Source organism: Dreissena polymorpha, chromosome 4 (assembly GCF_020536995.1).
Source record: "Dreissena polymorpha isolate Duluth1 chromosome 4, UMN_Dpol_1.0, whole genome shotgun sequence".
Classification (NCBI taxonomy): Eukaryota; Metazoa; Mollusca; class Bivalvia; order Myida; family Dreissenidae; genus Dreissena; species Dreissena polymorpha.
Window position 1 is genome coordinate 15,634,012 of NC_068358.1, and position 12,993 is coordinate 15,647,004.

A 12,993-nucleotide genomic window follows, 5' to 3' on the forward strand; every position below is an offset into this window, starting at 1 on the left:
AATTCAAAGATGGCAGCAATCACATCTTGATTGCTTTATTCATCCATCCGTTTAACTGATTTTAATCGCTTTGAGGTTAAACAACACCGACAGCAAATTGGTGTTATTCTGTTGTGATATGATTGCAATTTGACTATATTAAAGGAGCGGCTTTGAAATATACTGTGTACAGTATAAAACAAGGCTCAGTGTTCTAGTCCTACCTCCAGCAAGGACTCCTCCAGCTTGGCCAGCTCTATCTTTAGGTCCTCCTCCTGTTTCAGCAGACCCGTCTTCTTCTCCTCTAGTTCAGGCTTCTCATGCTGGATGGTCGCCGCTAGCAACTGTAATTGGGCAGGTAGACATCGAGGATGGTGCACGTAATTATTCCAGTAACTGACAAATGCCCTACTTGAATACCAGTTAGGGGGAGAATGTGTCGCGTTCTGAGAAAACTGGGCAAAATTCATGTGCGTAAAGTGTCGTCCCAGATTAGCCTGTGCAGTCCGCACAGGCTAATCAGGGACGACACTTTCCGCCTAAATTGGATATTTGCTAAGAAGAGACTTCATTTAAACAAACAAGAATATCAGTGAAACTGATGGATGCTCCCCGATGATGCGCTTTATCTATGTGTTAATTACCACCTAAAAAAATAAATTATTAGCCTCGGTGACCTTGAGCTTGACCTCAAACCTCATCAAAAGGTAGAGGTCCATGCAAGGTACCTATATGCCAAATATGTAAGAGATCGAACAAATATTGAAGAAGCTATGAGAAACTGTAACAAAAGTGTGACGGAAGGACGGAAATACGGAAGTTAGGAACTTCAAACTGGCAACTATAAATTTTCATAAAAGCGGAAAGTGTCATCCCTGATTAGCCTGTGTGGACTGCACAGGCTAATCTGGGACAACACTTTACGCACATGCATCATGCCCTGTTTTCTCAGAACGCAATTCCAATGGCTGTCGAGATGATTTCATTTCCATCATTATACAAATTTTGTGGCCTGGCAGGAAATCTAAACCCAGGATCCTTGGATTTGCAGTCCATGACAAGACAGTCAACAAAACTAGGAATTTGTAGATGAAAAAGAGACATAACTGTATGATAATTAACACTACACTTGCACTATTTCACACTATCCATCCATGCAAGTCTGAATGTATTACAAAACAGGATGTAGGAGTATTTTAAACTTACAAGACATTAAAATTAACAGTTATGGCAAGTAAGCCTGAATTCTTATATATGACCCGCGTTAAGCAAAAATGGGTCTTATGCCACATGCAGCCTGCAAAGCTCCAGCACAGTCTGCACATCTGCGTAGTCTTATCAAGAGCTACCCTGTCAGCTTATGAGACCATGAAACCTTATGTGACTACAGCTTCTGGAGCTACGTTGGCCAAATAAGGAAAAAAGACTCATTTTTTCATGACGCAGCTCTTATGTGTAAGTACATGGGACAAAGAAAATGACACACACCCCATCTTTGTGAAACTGAAAATCTTATCCAGCCCATTTACAAATTTACCCCTGCATAGCTTGTGGCCTTGTACTTATTTTGCCAACTGTTTGCTAAGTACCCACCTGTCCAGTGAGTCCAGCCTTGGTGGTGGTAAAGTTCACCTCTGTGATGATGGAGGCTGCGTCTGGGGGGATGTCAGGGGCGGGGTTACGTGTTGTCAGGAACAGACGGAACTCCTCATTGTAGTCGATAGTCTTCTCACCAATCTGAACAACGAATCTCGGGCCTGTGGGGCACATGGACAAGTTTGAATATTATATCATATAACTGGACCCAACAAAGTCAAAATGTTTTTGCCTGAAAATAAAAATGGAAAAAGTGATACTTTCTTCATCTTCAGATGGTTTAACTGGTCATCCACATAGATCTAAACAAGCGTCACACATCATAAGTTTCTAAAAACTCATCCATCACATATAACCTTGAGACACAAGATGCCTTCTTTTGGCAGTATATGAGCCAGTATCTGGGAAACCGGGCTTACTGCATATATGCGGAAAGCATCGTAGCTGAATTGTCCTAGAGACAGTCAACAAAGGCTTATCAGGCATGCCACTTCAGAAAATTTGAAGACTGCAAAGGCAAATCTGGGACGATTCTTAACACATATACATTAAGCCAGGCTTTCCCAGAGACAGACTAATATAGTACTGGTTCTACCTCATCCACTTCCAGCATGAAAAACATAATATGAGCCAGAAGGTTACAACAAGATAGTAATAATATGTGCACAGACAGCAAACAGTACCTTCTATAGCCAAGCTTCTTAAACATTGTCAGACAATATATAAGTATCATAGCAATAAAATAATGAAAAACAATTATCTCTATGATTACTTAACTTCAGTAATTCTATTGATGTCCTCTCAATATTTCACATACATCATGTCTTATTAAAGAAACATATTGATCATAAAAGTTTATTTGTTGTTGGCTAAAAATTCAGATTTAAATACAAATTTGTACTAAAATTCAGTTTTAAATACAAATTTGTACTAATATTTCTTATAGACAGGGCCCTGGCGTTCAATGATCGATGTGTTACCTTGCGAGACAAGGTCCCCTCTAAGCAGTGGGTACAGAACTGGTTCTACCCCATCTACTTCCTGTATGATCAACGTCTTGCCAAACCTGACTGCCAGCTCTAGGGCTGTACTGAAGTTGGCATCCTATAAACCAATATTACAGAATAATGTAATCATATAAATAAAATGCATAAGTTGTAACTTTTTTGGCACTTATTTGTAAATATAAATATGCCTATTATAATAAAATTTCAAAGTCAAAATCTTCAACCAATGTATGTCTTTGTCAGATAATCAAATAACTCAATTTTGGAATTTTGATATTCATATTACTTTGTGATCACTGATAACTAACTACCCATCTATGATCTAGGGCTATTGGTTCAAATTGTAGAATTGAAGTCCCTATAGATGCTTGACTGGTAGGTGATTTCACATTTCTATTCAAACACTAGAGAGGTTGCCTCACTCCTGATTACTATAACAACCAAAGTAAACCCCTTCTAGATCTTAATCAATTATTAGTAACTCAATGATTAACAGTGCAATTTTCTACACAATTTGTCATTATAAGTGTTATATACAGGGAAAAAAATGACAAAAAGAAGAGAAGATAATAGCCAATTAAAACCATAAAATAAAAATATTTCAATCAATCCACATAACATGGATTGAAATGATGGTAACCAGTCTAATCTCCTCAAGAAGGTGGACTTCAAACCAGTCTACCCACCTGCTGGTTAATCACTTCCAGTCTGGTGTCCTTCAAATGAGCCTTCAACCAGTCTGTTGCCCTTGATGATGGGTCAACAAGGAATGGCCGCAAGGTGCTCTGAAATTTGTAACCAATGGAATAAAAACAAATCTACCCAGTATATAATTGTTCATCGCTTTAAACCTTGTACACAAAAAAATGTGTAATATAAAGTAGAATTATCAAGTAGAATTTACATAACATTTTGACAACATGCTCATTTCGTTTACACACATATGTATGCAAAAAGATCATCATTTATAAGAAATAAAACAAACGTGGAATGCTTGATTTCTTCAAATGCTGGGATACTTGATAGTCATCTGTAAAATAAACACTGACTTAACTCTTTCAGTGCTGGAACCGAATTTTAAAGGCCTTTGCAAACAGTTTGGATCCAGATGAGACACCACAGAACGTGGCGTCTTATCAGGATCCAAACTGTTTGTTATTCTGATAGTCTTCTTTGAAAGAAATCGCAGAAATGCTAATTTTAGAAATTCAGCAGACTACATTTTAGCAGACGACAAATTTCCCAGCATGCAAAGGGTTAAAATAAAGTTTTCTTGCCATTACCCAAGCTAGTAGCATTATTGACCTACTGACCTTCTAACAGTTGATGTATGACCTGATTTTAAATTATGTCTTTAATTGACCTTCATTATAAAAGATTATCAGGTTATGGAAGATTACCATTGAGTATTAAATACAACAGTAGCTCCACACTTAACATGCTTTAATTAAGGCAATCAAATTGTTTGTATTTTGATTACAACACAGTATAAAATTTGAAGAAATATACCTTCATTTGATTTAGGGTCATTTTACAAAAAATGTATGGCTTGCATAAAGATTGAAGATTAAAAAAAAGGTCATAAATCTACAGAATCTAATGATATCAAGTTTCATAAACAGTCAAATGAAATTATGTCCATGAACATTGGCGGAAAATTACCATAAAAATAAGCACACTGCATTGTCAATAAAACACAACACTGCACATCAGCAATATACAAGTATATGATATAATGAAAACAAGCAATTTCATTGAATTGATATCCCCTGCCAATATGCTTCTGGACACAAAAGTGTTATATTTGACACTAAAAAAGCATGTTTTCATGATACAAAGGGCCATAACTCTGTTATTAACAGATGGTGAACAATGCCATTTGGCGTGCACCATCCTGTTTTCCATATATATACTCATACCAATTTTAAATGAAATCTGCCAAAGCACTTCCAAGATAGGGCTCCAGACATGCACAAAAAGCATTTTTTCAAGATAAAAAGGGCCATAACTTCGTTCTTAACGGATGGTGTACAATGCCATTTGGCGTGCATCCATATATATACTCGTACCAAGTTTCAATGAAATCCGCCAAAGCACTTCCAAGATATGGCTCCGGACAGACGGACGGAAAGACGGACGGACAACGCCAAAACAATATCCCTCCGCCTATGGCGGGGGATAACAACACACAGCATACAACACACAACAAACCCCATTTGCAAGAGACTGTCTTATATATGAGCTGCATTCTGGGAAAACCAGGCTTAATGCATTCATGCGTAAAGTATCGTTCCAGATCAGCCTGTGCAGTGTGCGCACTTCACAAGCTAATCTCAGATAATACTTTATGCATATGATTTAAGCCCCGTTTTACAAGAGACCAACTAATAAAGAGCACAAATTACAATGCCATACATGTCATTATATTTTCAGGTCAAATGGAAACATTTGCAAAAAACATTTAGTGAAGTTTAAGCGGGACACTATGATAATCAATCAGTAAACATCCAGTTCGCCGTGGCATAATGGATAAGGTGTGGACATAGAGATCGGGAGGTCACGGGTTGATCCTCACACGGGGAGCATTCTTTAGGTCTTCCTCAAAGACACCAAGTACTTGTTATAGGCCAAGGAAACAGACCCGAGAGCGTTTCTATAAGCCTGAGGCTTTCGATGCAATCGAGCTAAAATGAATAGGTTTAAACTAGACATCCAGTGTCTACACAATTATACTTAAAAATGTCTTGAGTTATCCACTGAGTTATTGTAATCAAGTCTGCAGACAACAAGGGCAGACTTGTACCATGTCAACATTTTTGCAGTATGATGATTGATTTTATTAAGCATTTTGTGCATCAAGCCTCTCATGACTGAGCATAATTCTGCATCAAGCCTCTCATGACTGAGCATAATTCTGCATCAAGCCTCTCATGACTGAGCATAATTCTGCATCAAGCCTCTCATGACTGAGCATAATTCTGCATCAAGCCTCAAAGGAAACCCATCAAAAGCTCAGGGTGCAGTCTTATCAAAGACCTCAAGTTACAATTGAATTTAGGAGCTTCAAATCTTAAGCTAATACAAAAATATTTTGCTAAAGTGAAGGGCATGTGAAAGTTATGCAAAAAATACAATAACTGCAGTAAAAAAATCATAGATAGTGGTGAAAAGTATGTCAGCTTCAATGCAAATTGTATTTCAATTCAAATTTGCAGTGCAATGTATCATAAAACGGTCTATGAAGTCAAACATATTAATGAAATCTGGAACCTATAATTGTTTAAGGAATAACATGGTCTTTGGGTAGAAAGTAATTCTAATAATTTTGAGTAAAGGATATCACCATAAATATCAGCAATTAAGATAATATCAAGGGGAAACAAAAATGTACAAAATATGGTAAACAAATAGAGGCTACATGTCTGTACATTACTCAATGAATGGTGCATGACGACAAATGTTCTAAAAGAAGCACAAAAAAACCCCATTAAATAGCAACTTTTGAAATTACTATCTAAAATAGCAAAACACTTATAGAATCACCTGTCGGGCATAATAGACCTGTTAATATTGAATATTGTAGTGAGTATTTCGTAAGTCCAACAAGAGCACCGCATAACGGGTTCCACGCTTGGCTGCGGGTGCAGTTGTAAATAAATGAAAGCTTCTTTTTTTTTGGTCACAGTGACCTTGACCTTTGACCTAGTGACCAAAAAATGGGTGTGGCATGTAGAACTAATCAATGTGCAGCAACATACCAAGTTTCAAAGTTGTAGGTTGAAGTCCTTAGATTTTAGAGCCAATGTTCAAAACCTTGACAAAATGTAATGGTTTTAGCACGACGCGGATGACACAACGACGGACACGACAAGCTGGCTATGACGATACCTCGGGTTTTCTCCGAAAACAGTCGAGCTAATAAAATAAACTGGTACATTATAAGGAAAGGTGAGAATATTTTATTGCAATTGTTTTATGGACCCATCCGACTTGCTCCGAATGAAGACTGCAATCTGTGATACAAGAAAAGAAACTACATTTCAAAACTATGGGTATGATACAATTAACTGCTGCTTGAATTAAACTGAATTTGAAATTTTTATAGAAATGCATTATTCCCCTAACTAATCATTATTTTCATGGCTGTTGTGTTGCTATTGTCATAATCTGCTACATTAAACTAAAAAGTGATGATATTATCAACAAGAGCACCGCCTTGCGGGTGCAGACCGCTCATCTATTTTCTTTTTAAAGGTGAAGGGACTCTCAGTTTCAATCACAAAGGAGGGAGGGGTGGAGTGAAGAGGGGTGTATAGTGTGGTGGTGTGGACATTTATTACATTATTTCCCAAAAATGCGGAAAAAAAATGCAAAAAATGTTTTTTTCGGGGGAGGGGGGGGGGGTTGAGGGGATTCTTGGGTGCGATGGTTGGACGGTATTTCAAAAATAAAATAATAAAAATAAATATTTGTGTTTTTTAACCGTTTCAAAAAAAAAAATTGGGTGGGGGGTGGGGTGGGGGGGGGGGGGGGGGGAGTATAGTGTGAGTGTGTGGTGGTCATTTGTGAGATGATCTATAAAAAAAAAAAAAAAAAAAAAAAAATAGGAGGGGGGATTCGAAGGGGGGGAGGGGGGGGAGGCACGGGGGATGGTTTGGGTGGAGTCTATTGTGGTATGTCAGGTAAGAGTAGTTTTGTCAAAGTATCAATCAAATCTAATAATAAATTAAGAAGTTATGGCAATTTTAGCAAAATTTAATAATTTTACCTTGAGAGTCAAGGTCATTCAAAGGTCAAGGTAAAATTCAACTTGCCAGGTACAGTAACCTCATGATAGCATGAAAGTATTTGAAGTTTGAAAGCAATAGCCTTGATACTTTAGAAGTAAAGCGGATCGAAACACAAAATTTAACCATATATTTAAAGTTACTAAGTCAAAAAAGGGCCATAATTCCGTAAAAATGACAACCAGAGTTATGCAACTTGTCCTTTTACTGTACCCTTATGATAGTTTGCGAGTGTTCCAAGTATGAAAGCAATATCTATGATACTTTAGGGGTAAAGTGGACCAAAACACAAAACTTAACCTAATTTTCAATTTTCTAAGTATAAAGGGCCATAATTCCGTCCAAATGCCAATCAGAGTTACATAACTTTGCCTGCAAAGTCCCCTTATGATAGTTAATAAGTGTTGCAAGTATGAAAGCAATAGCTTTGATACTGTAGGAATAAAGTGGACCTAAACACAAAACTTAACCAAATTTTCAATTTTCTAAGTATAAAAAGGGCACATAACTCTGTCAAAATGCCAGTCAGAGTTACATAACTTTGCCTGCACAGTCCCCTTATGATAGTTAGTAAGCGTTGTAAGTATGAAAGCAATAGCTTTGATACTTAAGGAATAAAATGGACCTAAACACAAAACTTCACCAAAATTTTCAATTTTCTAAGTATAAAAAGGGCACATAATTCTGTCAAAATGCACGCCAGAGTTATCTAACTTTGCCTGCCCAGTCCCCTCATGATAGTAAGTAAGTGTACCAAGTTTGAATGCAATAGCATTGATACTTTCTGAGAAAAGTGGACCTAAACGCAAAACTTAACCGGACGCCGACGCCAAGGTGATGACAATAGCTCATAATTTTTTTTCAAAAAATAGATGAGCTAAAAATATAATAATAAACAAGAGATTGCCAAGCAATAATATGGTCCCCTACCAGTGAAACTCCACCATTGTCAGATTTTTAATATATATATTTGTTGCCATAGCAACCAGAATTCTTGATGTAGCAACAAAATGAAATGACGTGCATAATCTCCATATTGCCTTCGATCCATGTTTCATGAAAAAATATGAAGAACTTTTAAAGTTATCGCAGGATCCACAAAAGTGTAACAGACTGACGGACTGACAGAATGACTGACAGACAGAGCGCAAACCTTAAGTCCCCTCCGGTTTCATCCGTAGGGGACAATAATAATAATGATAATAAACAAGAGATGTGTTCGTCAGAAACACAATGCCCCCTACTGCGCCGCTTTGAAATATTTTTATTTATTTTTTCACCTTGAAGGATGACCTTGACCTTGAACTTCCACCACTCAAAATGTGCAGCTTCATGAGATACACATGCATGCCAAATATTAAGTTGCTATCTTCAATATGACCAACGCTAAAAGGTTTTTTTTTCGGACGGACGGACGGACTGACATACTGACGGACAGTTCAACTGCTATATGCCACCCTACCGGGGGCATAAAAATATAAAAATAATAATAACAATGCTGAAATAGTGTAGGAAGGTGCTTTAAAAGCAGTGCTTAATTTGCTGCAATATCAAGCAGGTGAAGTGAACAAGAAACATATGCAATGGTTCAAAGACTGGGAAAACACAAAATGCAGAGAGTTGGGGTGTAAAAAACATGGGACAAAAACCACAATATGGCTTACCCCTGCGGCCAAATCAGTTATCTGGATCACAGTATAGGGGCTATTAGTAACTTACGAACTTGATATTCATTGACTGCTGCAAAAAACTGACATTTTCCAGGTTAATTGAAATTGTACACGTTCATGCTTATTCACCATGCAATTTCCATCTTAACTTTAATTTCCTTGTAGGAATTTTATTTTTTAACATTCATAAACAACTGCAAGTTGTGTTATCCATGAATGATAACAGGTGCCCTAAATTCCAATAAAAATATTTTTTTGCAATCTATCACTTTTATTTTATACATGACCATTCAATTAATAAAAAAGCAGCAACAAATCAATATTGTAAATCTTTAAAAAAATGGTTCCATAATCATTACACCTTCAAAAATTCTTTATATTAATTTTCAATTATGTATAATGGATCTTTTGCATGTAGAAACTCATGCAGGTTTCACAACAAGGCCCAAGCTGTGCATGCCATTCCTTATATGAATGCAAATATGGGTCTAATGCCATATGCGGCAAGCATAGCTCCAGACAAGCCGGCTCTTTTGTGCAGTCTGGTCTGGAGCTACCCTGTCCATTTATAAGACCAGGAAACCTTTCATGACTTTACAGCCGACAGGGAAGCTCCTCACCAGACTGCCTGAATGTGCAGACCAGTCTGGAGTTTGGCTGGCCGCAAAATGACATGAGACCCATTTTTGCATAACTCGGCTCATACTTAACCAGTACACATGCACTTTTCTGTCACTAACCGGTACATATGTACTTAGAAGACCAGAACTGTCTTACAAAACTGTATAATTCCATATTGTTAACATGCAATTATAACTGTATGAACACTGACAAAAAACGTTCAAAGCAAACAGTAGATTACACATCATCAATACACATCAAAGGCATGTTACTGTACATACATGTACACATGAGCCTTGTTCTGAGAAAACTGGGCATAATGCATGTGCTTTAAGTGTCATCCCAGATTAGCCTGTGCGGACTGCACAGGCTAATCACGGACGACACTTTCCACATTTGTGGTATTTTTAGTTTCAAGGAAGTCCCTCCTTACCAAAAATCAAGTTTAGGCGGAAAGTGTTGTCCCTGATTAGCCTGTGCGGACTGCACAGGCTAATCTGGGACAACACTTTATGCACATGCATTATGCCCAGTTTTCTCAGAACGCGACTCATATCATGGTATACGACGTGTTATCAATGCGTCTTCAAGCAACATGCAAGAATGAGAGCTTAGGCAGTTCTTTCAAGATGTCACATAAGCAATTAAATGATTACTTCTATGTAGTTAAAGTAACAGTAAAACATTTGATACATAGTTATATACTTTTATATACAGTTATATTTTATAAATATTGTAAAGCAAACAAACACACATATGTAAAGTGCAGATTATTCTTTCCCTATGTTACAGCATACCAGCCTTGCTCTAAGAAAACAGGGTTTAAGGAAATTTCCGTAAGTTTTGTCCCAGATTAGCCTGTACAGGATTATCAGAAACAACACTTTCAGCTTAACATGGTTTATCTCTACTATAAAAGCGCAAAGTGTCTTGTGTGTGGATCACACATGCTTTAAACCCCGTTTTCCCATATAACAGCTCAGTACCATACACTGCCCAGCATACCTGAAGGATGACAATAGCGTTCTCAACCGAGAGATCATCCGAAGGCAGACCCTCCGACTTCCAGATCAGCTGCTCGCTCTCCGTGCACAGGAAACGCCTCATCTCAAACGAGTGGATGTTGAGGGCCTCGCACCAGCCCTTGAGGCACGAGAGGCGCTCATCTTCAGGGGCCTGGGACAGGTACGCTACAAACCCAGCGGCAATCAGAACACGCTTTGGCAGCTCTTTTAGCTCCTGGTCGAGTTCTCCCACCTAAAACAAAAAAGCACCTCCGTTGTTTGCATTCGAACTTTCAGTTGCCGCTTTATTAACAAATACATCAATCATATCAAGGCAATATCTTATGTAGTATTTAATGTTAAGTAACAATAATAAAGTTTTAAAGTTTCTGTCAGTTTTCACATAGGATGATAAAAATAGCAGACACACAGTTTTCCATTTTCCCAATATAAATGTGTCGTCCCAGATTAGCCTGTAAAAATTCCACACAGGCTAATCAGGGACAACACTTTCCAATTTTATGTTTTTTACATTTAAAAGAAGTCTCTTCCAGTCCAGGCGAAAAGTGTCGTCCCTGATTAGCCTGTGCTGACTGCACTACGTGCACATGCTTTCAGCCCAGTTTTACCAGAATGAGGCCCATTACTTAACTGGGGATAACAAACTTAAAAGCACAAACTCCCACCTGACTACTCCATCTCTGGTATTCCCCGTCCAGTTTTGTCACAAGCATTTCAGCTGCTTGAATGGTCTCATTCTCTTTGTCTAGCTTAATCTTCAGTTCGGCTGCCTCCTTGGTCAGAGTCTCAAAGCGGTGTCGGTATGACGCCACCTTCTGGTCCACCTCGTCAAGGGCTCGACTCAGTTTCTCCATTCGAGCCTCCGCCTTTTGCAGATTCCTACAACATATAAACAATTGAGCCTCATTCTGGGAAAACTGGGCTTAATGCATGTGCATCAAGTGACATCTCAGATTAGCCTTTGAAGTCCGCATGGGCTAATCTGGGACAAAACTTTCTACTTAGATGGGATTTTCCTTTTAAAGGAAGTCTCTTCTTAGGAAAAATCCAGGCTGCACAGGCTAATCTGGGACAACACTTTATTTCATGCATTAAGCCCAGTTTACCCACAACAAGGTTCAATTTATAAATTCTGAATTGCTCACTTACAAATTTCTGGACAAAAAATCAAACTATTAAACAAATTTTTTATTCTAAGGGGCAAATAATGAAAATCAACGCATGGGATTGTTTTTACCTGAATTTTATGGAAATAACTATCACAAAATTTAACTAGCTGTATAACAAGCTATTTAATTATCTGAATTATACAATAATTAATTTTAAAGCCATGCAAATGATGAAAATGATCTAAAATACATATCTCCCATTTGAGACAATTTGAATATCCTTGATAAAAAAATATATGCCCTCCATAGGGAGAAATAAAATTGTAACCAGACCATAAATTAAATTCAGGACATCTCTACCCATAAACAACAATTTAATTGAGCTCGGGAAAAACAGGGCTTTATGCATAAGCACAAAGTATTGTCCCAGATTAGTCTGTGCAGTCTGCACAGGCTAAGCAGGGACAACACTTTCCGCTTAAACTAGATTTTTGTTAATAAGAAACTTCCTTTTAACAAAAAGTACTATAAAAGTGGAAAGTGTTGTCCTTTTTTAGTCTGTGCAGTCTGCACAGGCTTATCAGGGACAACACTTTCAGCCTAGACTGGATTTTAGTTTTAAAGATACTTCCTTTCATATTTAAATTCCATAAAAGCAGAAAGTGTCGTCCTGTACCCTGTGTGGACAGCACAGTCTTATCTGGGACAACACTTCACGCACATTAATTAAACCCCATTTTTTCCAGAGAGCAGTTCAATTAGTTTGTCCTTATAATGTGGTATTGTACCTCTTCAGTTCGTTCTGCTCCTTTTCCAGCGGTTCAATCTTCTCCAGGACGTATGAGTACTGAACATTGGCCGTGACCCAGGCACACAGCGGCTCAGCAGCCACAGATGCTCTACGGGCATTCTGTAATGGATTTATGTGCCCTTAAACATCCCTTTTTGATTTAATAAATAATTGTAAAGCTTTTTGTCTTTGTGTGTGATGATGTCTTTGTCTGTGATCAATGTGAAGTAGCAAACAGCAAACTTTGAGATTAATCTTACAAATACTCAAGTTTTGCGCCTGCTTGAAAGGAGCCAATGCGGGAATATTTGTCATCCTCAATGAATGCTCTAGTTTCTTTTTCTTACATGTTCTTTTAACACAGCTCGGCATTTATTCTGAGTGATTGATTTCATTCTTTTTGCAATAG

The 12,993-nt window shown here is 37.8% G+C and overlaps 1 protein-coding gene across 1 annotated transcript in view; it reads right to left on the reverse strand.

Moving 5' to 3' along the window:
* Window positions 1-12,993, reverse strand: part of LOC127877136 (cytoplasmic dynein 2 heavy chain 1-like) — a 127,184-nt gene that overhangs the window by 31,060 nt on the left and 83,131 nt on the right. The window contains 8 exon segments of the mRNA XM_052422781.1: window positions 204-323; window positions 1,573-1,736; window positions 2,556-2,679; window positions 3,269-3,367; window positions 9,034-9,054; window positions 10,666-10,917; window positions 11,351-11,564; window positions 12,583-12,704. Coding sequence (XP_052278741.1) covers window positions 204-323; window positions 1,573-1,736; window positions 2,556-2,679; window positions 3,269-3,367; window positions 9,034-9,054; window positions 10,666-10,917; window positions 11,351-11,564; window positions 12,583-12,704 — 1,116 coding nt within the window.